Raw genomic sequence first — 25,740 nt, 5'->3', positions numbered from 1 at the left:
GAAAATAAATCCTTCCCTGCAGTTAGCCAAGCGCAGATGGGAAATTGGCCCTGAGTTTTTCGCGTTTGGCTAGCAGGGATCTTCCCTGTTACCAGCCACGCGGTGGGGGGAGGGGTACCGTGATCATCCCAGAGAATTCATGGCGGGAGGGGGGCGGCGGCGGGGGGGGGGTGGTTAGTTTGGTGCCTGCAGGGATCTTCCCTGATACCAGCCACGCGGTGGGGGGGAGGGGTACAGCGATCATCCCAGAGAATTCATGGCGAGAGGGGGGGTGGTTAGTTTGTTTTCTGCTGCTGCTGCTGAATGTTAACAGAAAAACCGCAGCACTCTACAGGCTATGCTTGGTATGTGGGAAAGGAGGGCGCAGAAGCTGTAAAACAATGGCTTACCATGGCCGCATGCAAGCCGAATTCTGTTGCCCAGACCTGTGATCTCTAGCAGCAAAGCCACAGGCACTCAGCATTAAGAGGCAAAATGCGACCTTGCACAGAAATCACATGTGCTATGTAATGTGAATAGTGTTGGTCACCGTGAAAGAGTATAAGCATTGTTCTGCAAAATGTAGCTTTTTAAACAATTCTCTTTTTTCCCCTCCCTACAGCAGCTGCAAATTCCTCAAGCATCCCTCCTCCATCCCGAAGGTTATCACAGATAAGGCGTCGTAAGAAGAGAACGCGAGACGAGATGTTTTCTGAAATTATGGAATCCAGCCGCAGTGACAGAGCTCATCTGAATGAGTGGAAGGAAACAGTTTCAAAGTATAGGAAAGAAGCCAGTGAACGTGAGGACAGGAGGGACCAACGTGAGGAGAGGAGGGACGCTCGAGATGAGAGGTGGCGGCAGGAAGACCAGAGGAGGCAGGATGCAATGCTGGGGCTGCTGCGTGAGCAAACAGACATGCTCCGGCGTCTGGTGGAGCTTCAGGAACGGCTGCTGGAAAACAGACTGCCGCTTCAGCCCCTGTTCCACCCTCCCCATGTTCCGTATCCTCCTCACCCAGACGTGTAAGAACACGGGGGGGGGGGGGGAGGCTCCGTACACCTTCCCATTCCACCCCAGTAGACAGCCCAAGCAAAAGGCTGTCATTTTTTTAACCTTTTCTTTGTGGCTTTTTCCTTCCCAGCAATCCTCCTCCCAAATACCACCCAGGTTCCCTCCCTCTTTTTCTAATCTATTAATAAAGAATAAATGATTTTTAAATGATAGTGACTTTATTTGGTTTGAAAGAAAGCTGGGGGAAGGGGGAGGGTGGGTTCCTTACAGAAAATGAGTCAATAAAGGGGGCGGGTTTTCATGAAGGAGAAACAAACAGATATTTCACACTGTAGCCTGGCCAGTCATGAAACTGGTTTTTAAAGCTTCTCTGATGCACAGCGCTTCCTTGTGTGCTCTTCTAATCGCCCTGGTGTCTGGCTGCGCGTAATCAGCAGCCAGGCGATTTGCCTCAGCCTCCCACCCCGCCATAAAGGTCTCCCCCTTACTTTCACAGAGATTGTGGAGCACACAGCAAGCAGAAATAACAATGGGGAGATTTCTTTGGCTGAGGTCAGAGCGAGTCAATAATGATCGCCAGCGACCTTTTAAACGGCCAAATGCACATTCTACCACCATTCTGCACTTGCTTAGCCTGTAGTTAAACAGCTCCTGACTCCTGTCCAGGCTGCCTGTGTACGGCTTCATGAGCCATGGCATTAAGGGGTAGGCGGGGTCCCCAAGAATAACTATTGGCATTTCAACATCCCCAACGGTTATTTTCTGGTCCGGAAAGTAAGTCCCTTGCTGCAGCCCTTTAAACAGAGTAGTGTTCCTGAAAACGCGAGCGTCATGAACCCTTCCCGCCCAGCCCGCGTTGATGTTAGTGAAACGTCCCTTGTGATCCACAAGTGCTTGCAGCACCATTGAAAAGTACCCCTTGCGGTTTATGTACTCGGTGGCTTGGTGCTCCGGTGCCAAGATAGGGATATGGGTTCTGTCTATCGCCCCACCACAGTTAGGGAATCCCATTGCAGCAAAACCATCCACTATAGCCTGCACATTTCCCAGAGTCACTAACTTTCGTAGCAGCACCTGAGTGATTGCTTTGGCTACTTGGATCACAGCAGCCCCCACAGTAGATTTGCCCACTCCAAATTGATTCCCGACTGACCGGTAGCTGTCTGGCGTTGCAAGCTTCCACAGGGCTATCGCCATGCGCTTCTCAACTGTGAGGGCTGCTCTCATCTTGGTATTCTGGCGTTTCAGGGCAGGGGACAGCAAGTCACAAAGTTCCATGAAAGTGCCCTTACGCATGCGAAAGTTCCGCAGCCACTGGGAATCGTCCCACACCTGCAACACTATGCGGTCCCACCAGTCTGTGCTTGTTTCCCTTGCCCAGAATCGGCGTTCCATGGGTAGAATCTGCCCCATTAACAACATGATCTCCAAAGCACCGGGGCCCGTGGTTTCACAGAATTCTGTATCCGTGTCCGTGTCCATGTCCTCATCATGCTTGTCGCTGCGCTGCCGCCGCCGCTGCCTCCTCGCCTCGTTTTTCTGGTCCTGGCTGAGCATAAACTCCACGAGAACGCGCGAGGTGTTTACAGTGTTCATGACTGCTGTCTTGAGCTCAGCAGGCTCCATGCTTGCCGTGGTATGGAGTCTGCAGTGTTCACCCACCCAGGAAAAAAGGCGCGAAAATGGTTGTCTGGCGTCCGTTGCTTTCATGCAGGGAGGGAGGAGGGAGGGAGGAGGTGAGGCTGTACCCAGAACCACCTGCGACGATGTTTTTTGTCCCATCAGGCACTGGGATCTTAACCCACAATCCCAATGGGTGCGGGAGACTGCGGGAACTATGGGATAGCTATGGGATAGCTACCCACAGTGCAACGGTGCAGAAATCGATGCTAGCCCCGGTACTTGGACGCACACCACCGAATTAATGTGCTTAGTGTGGCCGCATACATTTCGACTTTATACAACCTGTTTTTCAAATCCGAATTATATAAATTCGGATTAATCCCGTAGTGTAGACATACCCTTAGGGCAAATCCAGTTCTTAACCAGATCATATTAGTTATGAAGCACCTAATTTTAAAAACCCACTATTAAGTGCAGAATTCCAATATAGTTTAAACTAAAATATTTACTGAATAACATTTTCAACTTTAAAACTGCTTATAATGTTAAATGACCTAATAGCAAATTTCTAAAATAAATAAAGGACAAACAGGATCAAATCAACTTTTTAAGCACTAGGATATAACGAGTTTGCACTTTACTTTGTTACTATCTAAACAATGTCAGTGTTTGGTTTGATCATTGTCATCCTTTTATATTGACATGTAGAAAGATGAAAACCTAGAGTATTTCTCCTTGGGCCTATCCAAGCTAGTGTATAGTAAAGCAGACTTCCTTGATCCCTGTAGGATGCTGCAGATTCTTCAAATCCCTCACTGCAGGATATCCATACTTCTTAGTTGTCTCCACTGCGTTATACTATTCTTTATCAGAAGCAGGCTGATACTTTATTTCACTTTCATGTGTGTGTACTCTTCATCTTCAAATGTGCCTGGGGTTCCACATATGTGTTTTCCTTTCAAATTTTTAGTAAGTGACAGACTACCTGAAAATGTAGGACAATGTAAGTGTAATGTTTCCTATGAATGCAATAGATTAGGTCCACACTCTTCCCTAGATGTTTCTGAAGAACTACAGTGTCAGCAAATACAAACGCTAATGGTCCAATCCTCAGAAATACTGAGCACCCTCAACTATATTGAATCCCACTGAAGTTGTAAACTCAGACCTTAAGATTTCACCACCAGTATTACCCAACTCCATTAAATGTGTACCATTTTTAGAACTATCTTTCTTGCTAAATTTGTAGCTTAATGGAGCATATTATTTTTGGTGCCTGATTCACCACTCTGTTACACCATAGTTTTATGCTGCTGTAAATCCATTGACTTCAGTGCCATTAAACAGCATAAAACTGGTATAACAGAGTGGGGAATCAAACCTTCCCTCTTTAGTGGTCAGAGCCTGTTCTGGTTGAAGGAAATGGTCAATTTCTCATTGACTTCACAAGCAACAAGATTTGGTCCTCAAATGTGTGCCATAAAAATATGTATCTCCCATGAATGACAAGCATTATGGACAAAGCTCTGCAGTCATAATTTTGAAAATGTGCACTCTGCCTCAGTTATATACCTATAAATCTGTATTAATGGTGGATTTTATTTGATGTTATACTTCAGAAGCTTGGTAAGTGGACTCAGCCTTTGTGACAGTAGCCTAAATTTAATATTTCCTTTAGCTGAAGTTATTTAGGGCAATATTTTCCCCTTCATCTTTGTGCAGAATTGCATGTTTACTACCATGTTTCAGGCAGGAGAGTACTTCAAATACAACACTGTTGTTCTTATAGGATGTGCATTAGCACTTGCGTAGTTCATAGGAAGGGAGCAGTTTCACTGATGAATAATTTTCCAGTTACATCCAAAAAAATGGTAACATTAGGCATGTTCTTATATTTTTATTACCTGAATTTGAGAGGCCACTCTGGAGTATACTGTTGGAAAACCATATGCATAAATTCACAAAGACAAAAGGATTAATAACTGTAAAACAAATCATGGTTTTTAAAATATATTTTCTTTAACCTAAATTTGTTTTATCCCAAGTGCATTTTTAGTTAAATTCTGGTATCTACTGTACTGTACCTTAAAAAGACTTAGAATAACTTGGTATTTCATGTAACTTTCAACGGAATGCTGTGTATGTCAGGTGTATGGCTGTTTGCTACTAACACTCCTGTGCCATCTATTCCTTTTCTCATGCTTTACCTTATTCTCCCAAAATCAAAAAGGAGGCTGAGGGCAGATAGAAAAAGATAGAGATGCAGGTTGCTATATACATTTTGAGGGGTCTTATTTCAACCTCACATTGGTGCAAATCAGAAGTAATTCCACTGATGTCAATATTTGCATCAGTGTCAGCAAGATCAGAATCAGCCCTATGACTTTTCTTTTGCAACCCTCACTCATCTCCTCCTTAACCTGATCATTTACCTTCTTCTGCTCTGTTATGACTTGGGCTCCAATCCTACAAATACAGTAGAACCTCCAAGTTACAAACACCAGAGTTATGAACTGACCAGTCAACCACACACCTCACTTGGAACCAGAAGTATGCATTTTTCTTCTGCATAGTAAAGTTTCAAAGCTGTATTAAGTCAATGTTCAGTTGTAAACTTTTGAAAGAACAACCATAACGTTTTGTTCAGAGTTACAAACATTCTAGAGTTATGAACAACCTCTATTCCCAAGGTGTTTGTAACTCTGATGTTCAACTGTAGGTGAATCTGGCCTTTTCCTGAGTCTCACTGGTCTTGGATTGGAAGTACTTTTGTCCAGGGACCTGTTTTCATACATTCTCATAAAGTTTGAGGCACAACTGTAGCACTTGATACTAAAAGTGATAGTGTTTATGCAGGTGTCTAGTGTGCCTCTGTTCAGAAAGAGGAAGTTAAATGCAACAGCTGAAGCAAAAATCCCAATCCTGCATATGTGCAATATATTTCAATACATCACATTACCTATTTGCTGCTATGCAACCCACAATCTGAAGAATTAAAAATGTGAGACATGAAAAATGGAGGAAAGTTGATCAGTTATTATTATTGTAATGAAGAAATGCTGCATTACAACATCATAAATTCTTAATACCTTTAATTTTTTGTCAGTGTAATGATGATCTTTTTGAAACCCTCAGTTTGAAGGGTCTTACAAGTTAATTTCTATTATTCATGATTTATAACAGTGCCAGACAATGTAAGGGAGGTGCTATTGTCTGTTCATCTGTCTGATGAAAGAACTAAGCTAATATCTAAATCCTGGATAATGACTATAGTCAGTGGAACTCTCTTCTCAGAGCCACCTGATAGGAATATAATTAAACAGGAGAATTAGCATCAGAGTTTGATATCATAGCAGGTGCTGGTCATGCCTATTATAGTTACAGTTATGAAATAGTTTTTATAATAACTGTTTGCACAAATGCTATTTGTGGAAATACTCACTTCTGTGGGCTGAATTTTTCCCATGTTTGGTCTCTGATTAGGATTGAAATTATAGAGATTTTGCTCAAACTTAAAAAAAAAAAATCAAAGGGTGTGCAGCAGCCCTGGAGTGCTGCAAACTCTTTGATGTTACAAAGGGTAATTCAATTTGAAGAGGTGGATTGTGCCATTCAATCTCTAGTCCAAGTTGGGGGTGGCCAAATGGCTTCCAGAGTGTGTAATATGTTTTCTCTTCCAAGACTGGCTACCTCCACTCCTCTATGCATAGACTGGCTTTGAAAGCAATGCTAGCCCTGCAGAGTCCTTGTGCTGTCTGAATACAGGAATTTCAATTATTTCTAGCCTCTGGATGAAGAGAGCAAGGAGTTTCTCTCCTTGTTGTACACCTGAGCAGGATCCAAGCATAATCTGGCTGGAAAGCTGCATTTAAAATTACAAGTGGCAGGAAAAGCAACATTTAAGGTCTAAACAGAAACTTTATTTTGGTAATATTGCATAATGTACAATATGCTGTTCCTATTATTCCGGTCAATATATATATATTAATACATTATTCTGGGATTTTCAAAAGAGGCTAAAGTGGGGTAGGTGCTATCTCAAAGGGATTTCAGCATTTTAACTCCTTTAAAAATCCCAACCTTAGCATTTATAACATAAACATATATACCAAACCACATGAATTGTACAACACAGCTTGACCTAATGTTGCTGTTGGAATCATAACGTTTGCATTCCAGACTCTTTGTGATTAGTTGTGCAAATTTTTAACATAACATTGATGCAATTTTTTGCCTTTAATATTAATTTAATCCAAGTGTATTTCCAGTAGTAGGACCCACTGTACAAATAAAACAACTTTTCATTATGAGTCACCTCAACAATAAATGCATTCAGGGAAAATGTTTGAAGAAGTGGGAATACAACAGACCTTTTAAAATCATGTCCTGTAAAATGTGTGAAACAGCAGGATTACAATCAAGTTACATTGTATGTCTTCCATCTAAGAAACTCATGTCCTGTTGGGTTTTTAACATAAACAGAGCTTGTCAATCCTAATCAGTTTCATCTTGGAAACCCTAGAGCTCCAGGCTAACAAAAGCAGCATGGCAAGTTGAGCACAAAGGTCCCTTGGAATCAAGTCTGATTGTTAATTTTAGATAAACTAACACTAAATTAATGTATCTTGGTGATTATTTTTTCTCCTTTCAGATGTAGCTGATTTGTCTAAATAAACAACTCAGGAGATTAGTAGATGTTCTCAATTCTCTCTGATGGAAGAAAAAGGCTATTTGAACCACCAAAGATAGGCTTGTGTTTATCATGAGTCTCTGTTTCTGGGTTGTTTTCATTAGAGCATAGTGTATAATTTGTTGAACTTCTTACCTGAATACTTTTTAACTGAAGCATTTTTATGTTTGCTTGGTGATTTACACATTTTGAAATAACTGGTAATTCATGAAAGTGAGTGAGTGCAATCACAGGAATATCAGAATCCTGCCTTTTATTTGCACATCAGAAATTGCAAAGTGTATTACGGCCTTGAGCATGTACTCATTGAAGTCAGTTGGGAAAGCTCTCTTTGACCTTAGTTATGCATATGTTGTTTGAACACTGTACATTCACATAAGAATAAATATCTACAACACATTTTTGACCGCATTTTAGCCCTTTTGGCCTGCCTTAACTATATCAGCTTCTGGCTTCAATGTCCTGCAAGCCAGCTTATAGAAAATAACTGTTTGTGGTTTCAGCAGAGCAGCCAAGGATTTCATGAGCATAAAACGTTGTACCCTCATTTCTGGAGATACCACTTCTCAATAGGACCGACTTCTCTGAAGAATGACATAGATGGAGATTGTGCAACTACTGCCTGTGCTATCTCAGCCTGGGCTTTGTTTTTCACTGTTCCTCTGGCACTGATCACTAACACTAAGAAATTCCCTTTTATAAAGATAATAAATAGGGTTACCATTCGTCCGGATTTACCCGGACATGTCCTCCTTTTCGCGCTAAAAATAGCGTCCGGGGGGAATTTGTAAAGCACTCACAATGTCCGGGATTTCCCCCTCCCCCGGCAGAGCGAGCGGCTGGGAGGGCTGCAGAAAAATCCCGGGCTGGACTCCTGAGCAGCTGTAGAGGAGCCGGAGCCGCCCTGCATTCTGAGTTGGCCTCTCCTGCAACCCGGTCCGGCAGCACTGTGCAGGGCCAGGGACCGGGTTTTGTTGTGCAGGGCCAGGGACCGGGTTTTGTTGTGCTGGGGAGCGCAGCCACGTGTCCGGCTCGGCTCGCACAGAGCCCAACACCCTGTTCTGAGCAGCAGGGTAAGGGGGACCGGGGGCAGGAAGGTTCTGGAGGGGGCAGTCAAGAAACGGGGGGGGGCTTTTGGGGGGGGGGTTGGAGAAAGTTTTGGGCAGTCAGGGTACAGGTAGGGGGTAGGGTCCTGGGGGGCAGTTGGGGGGGGTCTTAGGAGGGGGCAGTTAGGGGACAAGGAACAGGGAGGCTTAGGGGTGGGGTTCTGGAGGGCAGTTAGGAGCAGGGGTCCCAGGAAGGGGCAGTCAGGGGACAAGGAGCAGGGGGGTGGGGAGCTGGGAGTTCTGGGGGGGGGCTGTCAGGGGGCAGGAGTGGGGAGAGGGATCGGAGCAGTCAGGGGACAGGGAGCAGAGAGGTTTAGATGGGTTGGGAGTTCTGGGGGGGGCTGTCAGGGGGCAGGAGTGGGGAGAGGGATCGGAGCAGTCAGGGGACAGGGAGCAGAGAGGTTTAGATGGGTTGGGAGTTCTGGGGGGGGCTGTCAGGGGGCAGGAGTGGGGAGAGGGATCGGAGCAGTCAGGGGACAGGGAGCAGAGGGGTTTAGATGGGTTGGGAGTTCGGGGGGGGGGCTGTCAGGGGGTGGGGAGTGGTTGGATGGGGCGTGGGAGTCCCAGGGGTCTGTCTGGGGGTGGGGGTGTGGATAAGGGTTGGGGCAGTCAGGGGACAAGAGGCAGGGAGGCTTAGATAGGGAGTGGAGTCCTGGGGGGCAGTTAGGGGCAGGGGTCCCAGGAGGGGGCAGTCAGGGGACAAGGAACGGGGGGAGGGTTGGGGGTTCTGGGGGGGCGGGAAGTGGGCGGGGCTAGGGCGGGGCTCCTCCCGTCCTCTTTTTTGCTTGCTGAAATATGGTAACCCTATAATAAACCTGCTTTGTAATTTTATCTGGGGATCTGACAGCTCTTTACAAACATTAATTAATCTTCACAACCCCTTGTAAATTAGGTGAGCATTTTTATCTTGACTCCATAGATTTGTAAACTAAAGCACAAAGATCTTAAATGCCCAAAGTGACACAGTGAGTCAGTGTCAAAGTCAGGAGTCCACTGTTCAGATTATTTCCCTATTTTTCACATTGGTGAAAAATTTCCAGCATCAAACAACATCTCAGCTACTCTTGTGCACAAACTTTTATTTTTGCCTTCATCTCCTCTTGTATTGGCAATTGTAGCTCTTGTCAAGCTTCAACAAGGAAAACAGGGACAAAAAATATCAGATAGGTTTGGCATGTCCAGTTATCACTTTGTGCATTTATTGTATATGTTGTTAAACCTGAACTAGACTGAGGTGGTGCTACTGGCCTGAGGAAGATATTTCAATGAACTAGTCAACAAGGACATCTGCCCTCTCACTGATCAAGTGGTATGTAGCACAGTGTCCTCCTAGAACCTATACTTACACTGGAAACGTAAATAGCAGCTGTTGTAGTGGTTTTTTTTTTAAATGCTGCCTTCTTCCTGTGGCTGGCCATGAGACTTTACCTAATCCTGGCAGACAAAGACTTAGATGTGATGTTCCATGTATTTGTGACCTCCAGATTTGATTGCTGTATTGTACTGTACCGGGAAGTGAAATCACAGACACTGAAAAGACTTTAACTGGTGCAACATACATCTGTCATCTTTATGAACATCATTTTGAACACCTGTCCTAATGTTCAAGTCATTATGTACAGCAACTAATTGGCTTATAAAAACCCCTTTTATTATAATGGTTTGATTATTTCAGCTCTAGATAGTTTAGGGGTAATGGTTAGTCTTTAGTACTTGCAGTAGCAACCTGACCAGAATAGTTCTGAACTTCATATTTGAGCTAAAGGAAATGGTTTTTCATTCCACAGTACTCTATCTGCCCTTTCTAGAGCAGTGTTTCTCAACCAGGGAGCCACCACCAGGTTACAGGGGGTCCTCCATGCATGGCCAGCGTTAGACTTGCTGAGGCACAGGGCAGAAAGCTGAAGCCCCACCGCGTGGGGCTGAAGCCTGGGGACCTGAGCCCCGCCACCTGGGGCTGAAGCCAAAGCCTGAGCAACTTAGCTCTGCAGGGCCCCCTGTGGCAGGCGGCCCCAGGCAATTGCCCTGTTTTGTACCCCCTAATGCCGGCCCTGGCTTTTATATGCCGAAAACCTGTTGTTTTGGTACAGGTGGGCCATGGAGTTTTTATAGCATGTTGGGGGGGCCTCAGAAGGAAAAAGGTTCTAGAGTATACCAAACCTACCCAGGAGAAGAAATTGCTAGACACTCCTCATGTATATCAATCAGCTTTTTTCTTGTTTAATTTTAAGTACACAACCACATTAATAGTGTCAAGGACTGCACAGTATTTGTAAAGGACTTCCCTTTTCTCTGTCTATGTTATACATGTAAAAAGTCTTCTAAAGATGGAAAGAGTTTGCATGCAAGAGGTACAGTGTGTAATAGTCCCATTATATATACACATATATCATTAATCTTAAATCTGGATTTGGTTGTTTTAAGTAATCTTCTGTCCATTCATTCTCTGTATTATTGGCCCAGTCTGATCCTAGATTGAACAGACTTCTCTGGTATTCTTTACCATAATTCCAGCATTTCTTCTGCTTAATTCTCCACACCTGGGGAGGGTGGGGGGAGGTCACAAAGGGGTCTTTAGCCTTACCATGGCATATTTTCCCATGTTCTGGTTGCCTAGGTTTTTTTCACTTCATTATAACTACCAAACCTTCTAAGCAAATATAGACAGTGGCCCTCCAGGGAAAATATTGTTTTTGTTTTTTCCCCGGGTTCAGGACTACATTTCTTTTCCTTGAAATATGTTGGGCTCTTTCAGCTCTGCAGCTGATTCCAGCTTCTTCCAACAATACAAATCTAGGATGTTTTGAATATGGCCCTTACACTTAGTCAGCTACATTTTCTCAACCCAAATTGGATGTGGGTGATTGTGACTAAGAATGCTCAGCACCAACTTCCATCAAGATTCATTAACGTACCATATCTCACGTTCCCAAGGCCCAGTTTACACTGGAGTTTTTAGCAGTAGTGTAACTACACATATATCATTTCCACGGGTAAACCTGAGTGTAAGCTGCACCAGCACAAGCTGTGGCTTACAGCAGCATAGTGCATCTCGATACCAGGGGCGAAATCCTGTCCCTTTTTAAGTCAATGGGAGTTTTGCCATTGATTTCAATGGAGGCAAGGTTAGGCATTTACACACGTGCATGGTTACATCAGTGCTAAAGCCCCTAGTGCAGACAAGGCCTATTTTTAAAGGTTTCCCTTAATGCCTCTTACAACTGGCTCAAAGTAAAATACAGGATTAAGTTTTTCATGTGTTGGTCTTAATGGTCAAAGCCTTCCAGTGGCTTGGACCTGGGCTGTCTCAAAATACTTCGTGACCATTTACTCTGCTCCCTTGGGACAATGATCTGTCTATAACCAGAAGCAGGAGATAGAGGTTTTTCAGCATCTTGCCCACACTTGTGGAATTACTTCCTAAAAGCCTAAAAGTGCCCACCATTCTCACCACATTCAAGAAAGGGAGGGAGAGAACCAAAGGTAGAGCTTATCTGTAAACTACCTGCCGGATTTATACACTTGTAAGGTATTCAAATACCATGTTAGAGTGAGTATTGAATAAATACCTGGCTAGATTATGGAAATCAAATAAGTGGCACATGGATATTTTGGCTTTTGTATCAAGCCAAAAAAAGTCATAAATAAAAAAATTAATATCTAGTGATCATTAGCTAATCATGGTACGACTTACCCAAGAGTTTACTTGGGAATGTAAAGAGTTGTTTTCATATCCTGAAATTCTTTTCCTAAATGCAAAGACTAGCTTCACTTGCTGCTTGTAAATGTAATTGAAACATGTTAGTTCTTAATTTCCTTGTTGCCTTAAAAACAGATCTGCAGACTTCAACGGCACCTGTCATCAGGAAGATATCAGCAGGACCTCTTTTCAAGTCAGCCTGTAATGTTTATATCTCTTGCCAGTCAACCGCCATGTGACAAGCTAAGTGAACTTGTACAGCTGTGTGGAGGAAAAATATGTAAAACCCTGCGACAGGCCAAAATCTACATTGGAGAATATTTGGGAAAGAAGCAACCTGAAATAAAATATTTATCAGAAAAATGGATACTAGGTAAGAGATTTAATTTCAGCTCAATATAATATTATGAAATGTGCTTTCAAATGTGCTAAGGGTTTTTCTACCCAGTGTGGTAATATGCCGTACGGGGGATGTGATTTCAAAAGCACACTAATGTGTTATACATTAATTGGTCCTTGTAGACTTGCTGGTGTGTACTAAAAGTTCCCTACTGCGCTTTAGTATAATGCACTTGGTCTGTGTAAACCCTGCTGCTGCTCACTAAAGTTCCTATTGGACCTTAACGTAGTGTTGTGCATTACATTCAAGAGCACTAGGGAATTTTTAGTATGTACCAGCAGGGTTTACACAGACCAATTAATGCACAAGTGAATTTTAGAAATTGCATCTTCGTATTGAGCATTGCTACTCCATATAAACAAGCCCTAAGTATGGGCAGAAGATTACCAGAGGGAGAGTGTGGAGAGAAGAAAATGGACAGACTGTGCTACAGTTGTTACCCTTTAGGAAGACCTGACTACATGCTGTCAGGTACTTTCTGGTAAAATTAGGGCTGGGCTGTGTTGATCTTAGGACCCACCTTTATGAATTGTACATAGTGCTGTACAAATTACTTCAAATTGTGCCCTCCATATTTCATGGGAGTTGTTTCATTTAAATGTGATACTTGTCTAATTAAAGTAGGTTATGAGAAAACACTTAGGAACCACTCTCTTGAAATGTCTGGTGAAAAATTTGTCTTTCAAGATTATAAAAATATGTGGGGAATATGCTCAGCTAGTGCAGATTGTCATAGCTCTGTTGACTTCAATAGGCTCTGACATTTTGCACCAGCTGAGGATCTGCCTTAAAGTATATAATATGTAATTTAATATGCATGTCTGAAATGTTCTTTGCTATGACTATCACTCTGCTTGAAGAAAAATTCTTGCTAAAATCTGTGGGTGTTGAGTTCCTGGGAGTTGCTTGTCCTGTGGTTTTTCCTAAGACACCATAGAAATTAATTTTAAGCTTGACGTTCTTGCTGTAAATCGAGTGTACATTTGCAATATCCCCACAGAAGAAAACTTTTGGTGATCTACTTGGGATTCACAGTCCTGAGAGTATTTATCTTTTAGATTAGCTCCATGTCTTCGCCTCCTAAAAAGAATCTTTTTGCGTAATACAACATAAGAAAATAAGATATTTGTGTTTTGAATAACAGTCTTCTTAATAAGCTAACTTTACTTTCTGCTTTACAGCAAATACTAAAGCTTTTATTTGTTAAATAAATCAGTCTGATCATAATGTTGCAAAGTCTGAGTAAGAACACTGCTGAAGGTTGAAGCAGAAAGAAAACCTGGGTTGTAAGGGAGAAAACACTTGTCAAAACAAAAGTATATTTCATACTTTATAAAAGATGAAAGACAAGTGAGTTCCTATTTAGATTGATCTGCAATGTGAAAGACACTCTCTAAAGTCATAACAGAATTAAAAAACAGCTGTGTCAAAAAAAGGAAAGATAAGACGAGACAGCATTGTATGGTATGTAAGAACTCCAGAGAACCAGAAATGGGGAATGAGGAGAAGACTGGAACTGTGATGTAGTAAATTAAACAATACACGTTGACATATTAGTATTTCAAGCATAACTTTCAGATGGACAGAAATAATAATCCAGACTGACACTCTAACATCCATTTAACAATGTATGCATAACCAATGGGTGTGGAGAGTAATGTTTGTGTTGTTTTTGCGTTGGTCCATAATTTTAGTCCAGGGATCCATTTTTTCTCCTGTGCCTTTTTCAAGTAGTACAGCCTGCTACTATATTAAATTCTGATGATGAAATTAATACAATAGTCCTTGCTCAAACGATAAAGCCTCATCATGATTTCCTTATCATTGCATTCTTCCATTTTAAACATCTGACTTATGTTATTTTTTTAATTGTTTCACCTTCCAGACAATTTTTAATAAAAGATCAATATTGGCACAAGAGCCTTAAAATATATAGAGACTAGGGGCTCTGGAGGTGAGATGTGTCCTCTACCTGACTGCCAGAAACGGTCATTAAAGTAAAAATATGCACAAGTACTTGAACCATTAGGTACATAATCCATTGGCACCATGGAAGGATGGTGAGCCAGGCCCTCAGCCTTAAAACATCAGCATCTGGAAAGAGTGCAGTGCACTAGCACCTCTCACTGGGTGAATCTATGCCTGTAAGAAAGATGCTTTGGCACATCAGTGCTTTTGCAGCTTTAGCTCGTATCTAAAAATATTTCATATACATATAATTCTGAATTATATGAATTCCATGGTGTACCGTATAGCCTCTCCTGCCAGATTCTTAAGGTCCAAAATTGAGGATCCCAATTCTTCCATAGAACCTAGGGGGACAGTGAAACCAAGCTCAAAGCAGAAACTCTCTCAGGCCAGTTGTCTGTTTACATTGTAAATTCCTTGTGGCGTGGACTTATACAGCACCAACCCACGCTGTCAGCATGTAAAAAATAAATGAGCTAGAAAATATTTTTAGTTCATTTAATTGATCTCCTTCCCAATGCAGAAAGAAAATCAAGCTGTTAAAAGAATGCTTGGTAATTACTGTGTATGAAACAGTTCATTTACGGCCCTCAGTAGGAAAGGGTACGACTACACGGAGATAAAATATCCCTGGCACAGTCACGGCTGGTCCAGGTCAGCTAATTTGGGCTCATGGAGCATGGGCTGTGGGGCTAAAAATCGCTGTGTGGACGTTCGGACTCAGGCTGGAGCCTGAGCTCTTAGACCCTCCACCCTCGCAGGGTCCCAGAGATTGGGCTCTAGCACAAGCCCGAATGTCCACACTGCGATTTTTCAGCCCTGGAGCCTGAGCCCAGTGAACCCAAATCAACTGACCTGAGCCAGCTGTGGGTTTTTTATCCCTGTATAGACATACCCTAAGTGTCCTGCTCTGTATGTTAAGCAGTGAGAGTGTTCTATATAATGCCTTGCTTGCCTTTCATTAGTTACATATTGTCCCTTTGTATCCTGCTGTGAGAGTTGTGTGGGTGGAGCTCTTTGAAAACCAGTCTCAGCTGGAATTAGCTGCCACTTAAAACATTCCCCTTCATCTTGCTAGGGATATTGAATTAATCTGTTATAATTAGGCGTGAAGGATTAGATTTTTGTCAGTAAATGTTGGTAAACATAGATTTCACTCTACACACACAAACCAAAGAAAAAATACTGATAGGCAAAGTAAAAAACTGCTGCTTGAGAACTTAGAGTTTAATTTAAGGATATTTCCTTTATATATTTTGACAGTAGTGTTTTAACAGCTATAAAACTTTTAACTTTTTGAATCTCAACATCTACTGTCATTAGATAATTGTCTGATCCCCCATAATCTCCCACAACTATAAAAAAAAATTAAATTAAAAAAATAGAAATAAAGTTTAAAACCCAAAACTATGGGAACTGTAAAAATTCAAATTGATGATAAAAAAAATGCTTAAAATGAACATTGATATAGTCTGTCAAATTTATAAAAAAAAAAATTTTTTTTGAATTCTGCCATGTCTAGTTGTAATGAAGTAGTTACTCTCCTAGTTCACCTCTTTATAGTGCTTTAGAGTTGGGCCTGAACCAGATCTCTGAATCCAAACATTACTGAAGTTTGCAGGAGGGGCTGTCAACATCCAAATTAGGCTCTCAATTTTGCAAAAGGGCCATATCTTTATAATGGGCTGACCCAAAATCTCATATCAATTAATCCAATCCTAAATCAATTCCAATAGATGCAAGTTTTTTAGGTATACACTTAGGTTTGTACATCCACACCTAGAATATTTAAAGTGTGCACACAGGTATGTGTACCTATAAGTTGTAAGTGTCTGTACAGACCCAAGAAAAAGTGGAGGCTGAGTACAGACCTGTTTGAAAATGTGTCCCTTCCAATCTATATAATATGGAGCTATACCTATCTCATAGAGCTGGAAGAGACCCTGAAAGGTCATTGAGTCCAGCCCCCTGCCTTCACTAGCAGAACCAAGTACTGATTTTGCCCCAGCTCCCTAAGTGGCCCCCTCAAGGACTGAACTCTCAACCCTGGGTTTAGCAGACCAATGCTCAAACCACTGAGCTATCCCTCCCCCCATTATATATTATAATCTAATATTGAAAGTATGTGGGATATCAGATTTGTACAAATACAAATCCAGTCAAATGGCTAGACATATATTACCCAGGGATTTATCCAATTTTGATGCTCTTATTGTTATCAGAATGTATCCCTAGTTTATGTAATCTAGTTAGTTTCTGGTTATAAACGTTCTGCTTTCCACACCTAATGCCAGCTGTTCGCTACTGAATAAATTAGTCCTACAATCAATCACACATTTGATACCTGAGAGATAGCGAGTGAAATACATTTTTTAAAAAAAAAAAGGAGATTGGAGGTGTGTGCAGTGTACATATTATACCACTAGTATATATCTTTATGGTCCTTCTCACTCCATATGTTCTCAGCTCCTCAAAGGTACTTTATACCAAAAATTCAATCTGCTGAGTTGATTATTTTGTTAGTAGTGTATATTGTGTTATACAAAGCATATATTTCCTTTTTAATAAGAAGTTATTTGCTATGTATTCATCCTAATATGCTAGTATATAACACATTTCTTTTTGATTTCCTATAGATTCAGTCACTCAGCATAGGATATGTCCTCTGGAAAACTACATGTTCCAGCAATGAGCGAACTCAAGACCCTCCTTATGGTTGTGAGAAAATTAGTAAAGGTGTCCAGTTTTTGATTAAATAAGAAGCTGAACCAACAGTGAATAAAAGATTTTACAAAGAGACAGTAATGGGTTTTTAAATACAGCCAAAAGTTTCGTATAGTGTGGTGAGTCTCATCTAAGTGTCTGTCTAATGAAATCCTTTGATTAGCCTTTTGTAATAAGGTATTTGCTCAATAAAAATCCTTTTGCTTTGTATTTATTTGTACACTATGCAAGTCTTTGGGCCTAATTCTGGTCTCATGTACAAGCATTATACACTGGAGGCAATATTATCAAAAACACCTAAGTGACTTAGGCTCCCAGGTCCCCTTTTGGACTTAAGAGCCTGTCACTTAGGTGCTTTTGAAAAGATTACCATGGTATAATAATTCCAAACATAAACACAAATGAGTCTGAAGACAGTTTTTAAGTGGGCACAGGGTTATGTCTAATATTTTTTTAGAACTTAGTATGTAGTATATATTTAGATATAATTTTACAACCTCATATTTATGGGATGACATATGAGCACCAGTAAAAGTAACGGATAATCAAATAATTTCACTGCAGCATATAACACATGCCTTTCAACCCCAGTCCTCCCCTCAGAGAATTGTTAAACTAAGACAATAGAAATTCTGTACTAAAAATAAAAAATTCCAAGCAAAAATCACAGAGCTAACAAGATACATACTTCATAAACATCACCATTTCATCGCACTGCTCTAGTTCTCTCTTGTATTTGTGCACTGAAGCTGAGATTTTCAAGCTACACAGGGATTTGGATGCCCAATTTTCATTAAAATTGATAGTGATCCAAATTGCCTAGGTTGCTTTGAAAATCTCAGCATTGTTATCTAGAGTGGAAGTTTTTTGAGGCCAAGAACTTTGTCTTCGTATTTGCCCTGTAAACATGTAACACACACAATGCTAAAAACACTAAGGATATGGCTACGCTATGGCTTACGTGGACATAAGTTGTGTTATCCAGGGATGTGAATTAGCCACCCCGCTGAGCGACATAACTTATACTGACTCAAATGTCAGTGTGTACATAACATAAGAATGCCCATACTGGGTCAGACCAATGGTCCATTTAGCCCAGTATCCTGTCTTCCGACAAAAAGCAACAGAGGGTCCTGTGGCACCTTTAAGACTAACAGAAGTATTGGAGCATAAGCTTTCGTGGGTGAATGCCCACTTCATCAGATGCAAGTAATGGAAATTTCCAGAGGCAGGTATAAATCAGTATGGCGATAACGAGGTTAGTTCAATCAGGGAGGTGAGGTGCTCTGCTAGCAGTTGAGGTGTGAATACCAAGGGAGGAGAAACTGCTTCTGTAGTTGGATAGCCATTCACAGTCTTTGTTTAATCCTGATCTGATGGTGTCAAATTTGCAAATGAACTGGAGCTCAGCAGTTTCTCTTTGGAGTCTGGTCCTGAAGTTTTTTTTGCTGTAAGATGGCTACCTTTAGATCTGCTATTGTGTGGCCAGGGAGGTTGAAGTGTTCTCCTACAGGTTTTTGTATATTGCCATTCCTGATATCTGACTTGTGTCCATTTATCCTCTTGCGTAGTGACTGTCCAGTTTGGCCAATGTACATAGCAGAGGGGCATTGCTGGCACATGATGGCATATATAACATTGGTGGACGTGCAATGGTCAATGCCAGGTGCTTCAGAGGAAATTAACAGAACAAGTAATCATAAAGTGATCCATCTTCTATTGCCCATGCCTAACATCTGGCAAACAGAGGCTAGGGACACTTCAGAGCATGGTTTTGCATCCCTGCTCATCCTGGTTAATAGCCATTGATGGACCTATCATCCATGAACTTATCTAGTTCTTTTTTGAACCCTGTTATTGTCTTGGCCTTCACAACATCCTCTGGCAAAGAGTTCCACAGGTTGACTGCTTGTTGTATAAAGAAATACTTCCTTTTGTTTTATTGCTGCTTATTAATTTTGTTTGCTGACCCCTAGTTCTTGTGTTATGAGAAGGAGTAAATAACTCTTATTTACTTTCTCCACACCAGTCTTGATTTTATCACTCCATCATATCCCCCCTCAGTTGTCTCTTTTTCCAATCTGAAAAGTCCCAGACTTATAATCTCTCCTCATATGGAAGCTATTCCATATGCCTAATCATTTTTGTTGCCTTTTTCCGTACCTTTTCCAATTCCAATCTATCTTTTTTGAGATGGGGCGACTAGATCTACACAGAGTATTCAAGGTGAGGGCGTACTATGAATTTATATAGAGGCAATATGATATTTTCTATCTTATCTATTTCTTTCCTAATGATTCCCAACGTTTTGTTAGCTTTTCTGACTGCTGCTGCACATTGAGTGGATGTTTTCAGAGAACTATCCACTGCCAGATCTCTTTCTTGAATGGTAACAGCTAATTTAGACCACATCATTTTATATGTATAGTTGGAATTACGTTTTCCAATGTGCATTACTTTGCATTTATCATCATTGGCCATGGTGCATTATGTGTAATCATTAGCTGAATTCATGTTATAAAATATAGATTCTTACGTTAACAACAACATTGACACTGGATGAGAGGAAAGCAGCTAAAACTGTCTCCACTAGTCTTCAAATACTGTAAATGTCTTCTATATTGGAATTAAAACTGAGAAGCATTATCTTTTTAGACTGAAATGTGAATAAAAGCAACAATAAGACTGCCATTAAGGGAGGATATTGATACTCCCAGAAGCTACAAGACACATATTAGCAAGAAAAAATTACACCCTAGTTTCCGTTTGCATGTCCACAAGCCCTTAAGTCAGTCAGTGCTACTGTGCAGTATTGTTCACTATAGCAAATTGCATATTAGGATCGTTGCTGAAATCAAAGAGAAAAGAAATGTCCCTGACACCAGATCACAATGTCATCCACTCATGAGAGCTTTAACTGAAATTTGACTCCTGTGCTATTCAGTAACTGTTCTCCATGACTGTTCAACGTCAATGGAACATAAGAATGTATTTAAGTGCTTTCCTGAATTGGGTCCCAAACAATTAACTGGCAGATAGTGGCTCACCCCTCCTCGCACCCTGCATTGTTCTAAAAGGGTTTCTTCCAAAACAAAATAGGACCTAAAACATCATCTTTACAGCCCCAGTGGCTAATAATACAAGATTTACTGAAGAGTGTTTTGATGGCAAGAGTGGAAACTAATGGTAGGTGGGTGGATTGGGCATTTATTTCCTTGCAAGCAGTTTTAGATTATAAATGCCTTTGGGCAGGATATAGAGTGGATAACAAGCCTGTAAATGGCTACATTGTTGCTAATATAGAAGCCATCTGTTGTGGATTTATTAAAGCACAGATTTGTTTAGCTACTTTTATGTTTTTATTTTCCTGACTCATCCAGAGGGGCCACATTTTGGAGGTTATTACTTTTTAAATAAAAATGCTTGTAAAATGTGTTGTGTAGCTTAGTTTTCTATTTATGGTTCCCGTATAAGAAACTCCTGTGTCTAAATGAAACAGTACCCAGGATGACTGCATCATCTGGAAAGGTACTATCAACAGATTCTGAGCCAGAAAGCCATTATTAACTCTAAAGCTTGTTTCTCTGTGAAGGCACTTAGGATCTCAGTAGCAAAAGGATTTTTAATTAATGTTTCTGAATAAGAAGAGTGGCAGTCAGTGAAGTTTGGTTTGTATCATTTCTTCTTCGAGTGCTTGCTCATATCCATTCCATTAGGTGTGTGCGCGCCGCGTGCACGATCGTCGGAAGATTTTCTACCCTAGCAACACCGGCGGGTCGGCTGTGGAGCCCCCTAGAGTGGCGCCTTCATGGCGCTGAATATATACCCCAGCCGACCCGGCGCCCCCTCAGTTCCTTCTTACCGCCCCTGACGGTCGTTGGAACTGTGGAGCGCTGCTTAGCTGTTCTCCACTCTCCCTAGCTTAGTTAGATCATTCGCAGTTATAGTTATAGTTCTAGTTCTAGTGTTATAGTTAAATAGTTTTAAAGTTGTTTTAGTTGTTATTGTAGTTCAGGGGATTAAGGGGGTCGTCTCCCCCTTTCTCCCCCGGCCGCGGGGCCGGGCTCATGCCCAACGCTCCCGGCTTCAAGCAGTGCGCCTCCTGCGCTAAGCCTATGCCCACGAGCGACCCGCACGACTCCTGTCTGAAGTGCCTGGGAGAGTCCCATCAAACAGATAAGTGCAAGATCTGTAAGGCCTTCAGACCAAGGACCAAGAAGGAGCGGGACTTTCGGCTCCGGCAACTCCTGATGGAGGCGGCACTTAGTCCGGACGCTCCATCTACAAGCCAGGCCCCGGCACCTAGCGCCTCGGTGCGCAGTGCCCCGGCGGCACCGGCTACGACGACCACGCGAGTGGCGTCGGACAAGCCTCCCCGGCACCGGACCTCGTCGGCACCGCAAGCACAGCAAGTGCCTCGGCGCCGGTCATTATCCCCAGGGCATAAAAAAGCCCATAAGACGGGGACCTCCGTGCCGAAGACGCCGGCTCCCCCAGTGCCGGGGGTAGAGCCGCGTCCGCCGGTGGAGCACCGGAAACAGGTGCCTCCAGCACCGTCGACTCCGGCGCCGAGACCGTTGAGTCCGGTGCAGATAACGTCTCCACCGAGGCCGGCGGTGATACAGTGCCTCCCGTCGACTCCAGAGACCTTCGCGGCGGCGAGAGACTTAATAGCTCTCACGGAGCCGGCACCGCCCCAACCACCGGCACCGTCGGCACCGTTGACTCGCCCGGTCCAGTCGAGGGGGAAACCTGCCTTGATGCGCCCTCCATCCCAAGGGCTGGAACCTCGGCACCGATCCAGGTCCCGAAGCAGGTCCCCACGCCGCTCGCAGTCCCGGCGCCGAATATCACCTCGGCACCGGTCGTACTCGCGGCCAAGATCTTCTTCGCGGCACCGCTCTACGTCTCGGCACCGCTATGATCGTCGGCACCGATCAACATCGAGATGTAGTTCTCGGCACCGCTACGGTCGACGCTCGACGTCGAGAGGCCGCTCCCGGCACCGGGCATACTCCAGGTCCTCGTCGAGGTCCAGATCCGACTCCCGGCACCGACGAGGTCATCGGCACCGGTCGCGGTCCCGGCACCGATCGCCGGCACCGCGTAGAGATAGATCATCTCCGGACCGGCACCGTGCGGCACCGCAGCCCACGGGGATCGTCTCGACGCTCGCGGCACCGCCGTGGCCATCGAGATCGGTGTCTCGCTCCTCGGAGGACCTCTCGAGATCGGCATACCCCCCTCAGGGGCAAGCCGAGGAACAGGATTTGGGCCATTGGCAGGACACGACAGAGGACCATTCTCATGGCCCATCTCACTGGTCGTTTTGGACCCCGTGGGCGTACCATCAGGCGCAAGGGGCTCCAATTGCTTCGACCTCTCGCTCCGGTCACTCCGTCAGAAGAGCCCCGGAGTCCACCATTTCTCGGCCTCCGCCAGGGGGCATGGAGGCTTCTGTGTCCGCACCACCTGACGCCCTGGACCCAGGCGCAGGTGATGCTCCGGCCCAGGAACAGGGAGACCAGGACCAGCCCTTGGATCCTGTGCCACCGGAGGCATCTTCCTCTTCTTCTCCGGATGAGGCAGTGGCGGGCACATCGTGCACAGGTCCACCTCCAATAGATCTTCGGGCTCACCAGGATCTTCTGCGTAGGATGGCCCGTAATATGGACCTGCAGGCGGAGGAGATAGTGGAGGTGCACGACCCGATCGTGAATATCCTCGGAGCGGATGCCCCATCGAGGGTGGCGTTACCCCTGATCCGCACGATACAGGCCAATGCTTCTACGATATGGCAGACTCCTGCCTCTATCCCACCCACAGCGAGAGGGGTGGAAAGGAAATACTTTGTCCCGTCTAAAGACTGCGGGTACTTGTATACCCACCCCTAGCCGTGTTCATTGGTGGTGGCATCAGTTAACGCAAGGGAGCGCCACGGTCAGCAGGCCGCAGCGCCCAAATCAAAGGAGGCTAAGCGCCTCGATTTATTCGGCCGTAAAGTTTACTCAGCCGGAGGGCTGCAACTTAGAGCGGCTAACCAGCAGGCGCTCTTGAGCCGCTATAGCTTTAACTCCTGGAACTCTATGGGGAAGTTCAAGGAGTTGGTTCCCCAAGAGTCCAGGGAGGAGTTTGGAGCCCTGATAGAGGAGGGTAAGAAGGTGGCTCGGACCTCCTTACAGGCCTCCTTAGACATAGCGGACTCTGCTGCGAGAACCCTGGCCTCAGGTATCGCTATGCGGAGGATCTCCTGGCTCCAGGTCTCGGGTCTGCCTCAGGAACTGCAGCAAACCCTGCAGGATCTACCCTTCGAAGGTCAAGGGTTGTTTTCAGAAAAGACGGACTCTCGCCTGCAGAGCCTCAAGGACTCCAGGACGATCATGCGTTCCTTGGGGATGCATGTTGTGGGCCCTCAGCGCAGGCCATTTAGACCGCAGCCTCAGCGCTTCTACCCCCCCCCGCCTCGTCAGAGACAGGACTCGGCCCGGAGGCGAGGGCGAGGTGGTAGAAGAAGGTGGACCGGCCCTCAACCTGGTCAGAACCAGGGGCCACCTAGACCACCTTCAGGCCCCAGGCAGAACTTTTGAAGGTGCGGTCGAGGACGGCGCCCCAGTCATCCCCCAGGATCCAGCCCCATCCTTTCGGGATCGCCTTTCCCATTTCCACCATGCCTGGTCCCTTATAACCTCGGACCGTTGGGTCCTTCGCACGGTGGACAGGGGATATGCTATCCAGTTTTCTTCAATTCCCCCCTCCTCCCCCCCTTCCCCGTCCCTCTTCAGGGACCCTTCTCACGAGCAACTTCTTATACAGGAAGTTTCCACGCTCCTTGCTATGGGGGCCATAGAGGAGGTTCCAGTGGAGTTAAGGGGCAGGGGATTCTATTCCCGTTACTTCCTCATTCCCAAGTCCAAAGGAGGTCTGCGACCTATCTTGGACTTGCACGGACTCAACAAATTCGTAGTAAAGTTGAAGTTCCGCATGGTCTCTTTGGGGGCCATTATCCCTTCCCTCGATCCTGGAGACTGGTTCGCCGCCCTCGACATGAAAGACGCATACTTTCACATTGCAATTTACCCGCCTCACAGACGCTTCCTGCGATTCGTGGTAAACATGGTGCACTACCAATTTGCAGTCCTTCCCTTCGGCCTATCCTCGGCCCCAAGGGTGTTCACGAAATGTATGGCTGTCGTGGCAGCGTACCTTCGTCGGCAAGGGATACAGGTGTTCCCGTACCTAGACGACTGGCTGGTACGCGGTCGCACCAAGGAGCAAGTTCAAGCTCACGTCCTCATAATAGTGCACACATTCAACAAGTTGGGTATCCTACTCAACAAGGACAAATCCACTCTAGAACCTACCCAGAGAATAGAATTCATCGGCGCAGTTCTAGACTCCAGACGTGCACAAGCCATCCTGCCAGACAACCGATTTGGCACCATCACGAGCCTCATTCAAGGACTCAAGGCCTTCCCAAGTACCACGGTGAGGTCGTGCCTTACCCTGCTGGGTCACATGGCTTCCTGCACGTACGTAACCAGGCATGCCAGACTTCGGCTTCGCCCACTCCAGACCTGGGTGTCGTCAATATATCGACCAAATCGGGACAGCCTGAACATGGTGGTCACGGTCCCGAACTCGGTCCTGACCTCCCTCACATGGTGGCTAGACCACAAGGTGGTTTGCGAGGGGATGCCATTTCACGCCCCACAACCCTCTCTGCACCTGGTCACAGACGCTTCATCCCTGGGTTGGGGCGCCCATCTCAACGAACACCATACCCAGGGCCTGTGGACTGTACCCCAGATAGCCCTGCACATCAATGTTCGGGAACTGATGGCGGTGCGCCTGGCGTGCCAGGCATTTCTCAATCTCCTACGTGGCCGCTGTGTGTTAGTTCTCATCGACAACACCACGGCCATGTTTTACATCAACAAGCAAGGAGGAGCACGTTCGTCAATTCTATGCCAAGAGGCCATTCGCCTGTGGGACTTCTGCATCGCCCACTCAATCCATCTCACGGCATCGTTCCTCCCTGGAGTCCAGAACATTCTGGCGGACCGACTCAGCAGGTCCTTTCAAACACACGAGTGGTCTATCCGTCCGGACATCATACATTCCGTTTTCCAGAAGTGGGGGTTTCCCCAGATAGACCTGTTTGCATCTCGAGACAACAGGAAGTGCCACGTGTTCTGCTCCCTGCAAGGTCGAGCTCCGGGCTCCCTCTCGGATGCGTTTCTCCTTCCCTGGAAAGACCACCTGTTTTATGCCTTTCCTCCGTTTCCTCTGGTCCACAAGGCACTGCTCAAATTGCGCAGAGACCAGGCACAGGTGATTCTGATCGCCCCAGCGTGGCCGAGACAACATTGGTACACCACGCTGTTGGAGCTCTCGGTTCAGACACCGATCCCGCTTCCATTATGCCCGGATCTCATCTCTCAGGACCACGGCCGCCTGCGTCACCCCGACCTGCAATCACTCCACCTCACGGCGTGGCTGCTCCATGGTTCACCCAGGCAGAGCAGCAGTGCTCGCA

The 25,740-nt window shown here is 44.7% G+C and overlaps 1 protein-coding gene across 5 annotated transcripts in view; it reads left to right on the top strand.

The window, feature by feature from the left end:
• MCPH1 (microcephalin 1) overlaps positions 1 to 17,414 on the top strand; it is a 218,668-nt gene extending 201,254 nt beyond the window's left edge. For all 5 annotated transcript variants that reach the window (XM_054023959.1, XM_054023956.1, XM_054023958.1 and 2 more), the window contains 2 exons: positions 12,248 to 12,485; positions 17,117 to 17,414. In XM_054023959.1, coding sequence (XP_053879934.1) covers positions 12,248 to 12,485; positions 17,117 to 17,172 — 294 coding nt within the window. In that variant the 3' untranslated portion in view covers positions 17,173 to 17,414. The remainder of the gene's footprint in view (positions 1 to 12,247; positions 12,486 to 17,116) is intronic.
• Positions 17,415 to 25,740: the final 8,326 nt, after the last annotated feature.

This window comes from Malaclemys terrapin, chromosome 3 (genome assembly GCF_027887155.1).
Source record: "Malaclemys terrapin pileata isolate rMalTer1 chromosome 3, rMalTer1.hap1, whole genome shotgun sequence".
In the NCBI taxonomy this organism is placed as follows: Eukaryota; Metazoa; Chordata; order Testudines; family Emydidae; genus Malaclemys; species Malaclemys terrapin.
Note: the sequence above shows the minus strand (reverse complement) of the source record. Positions and strands in the feature narration are given on the sequence as shown.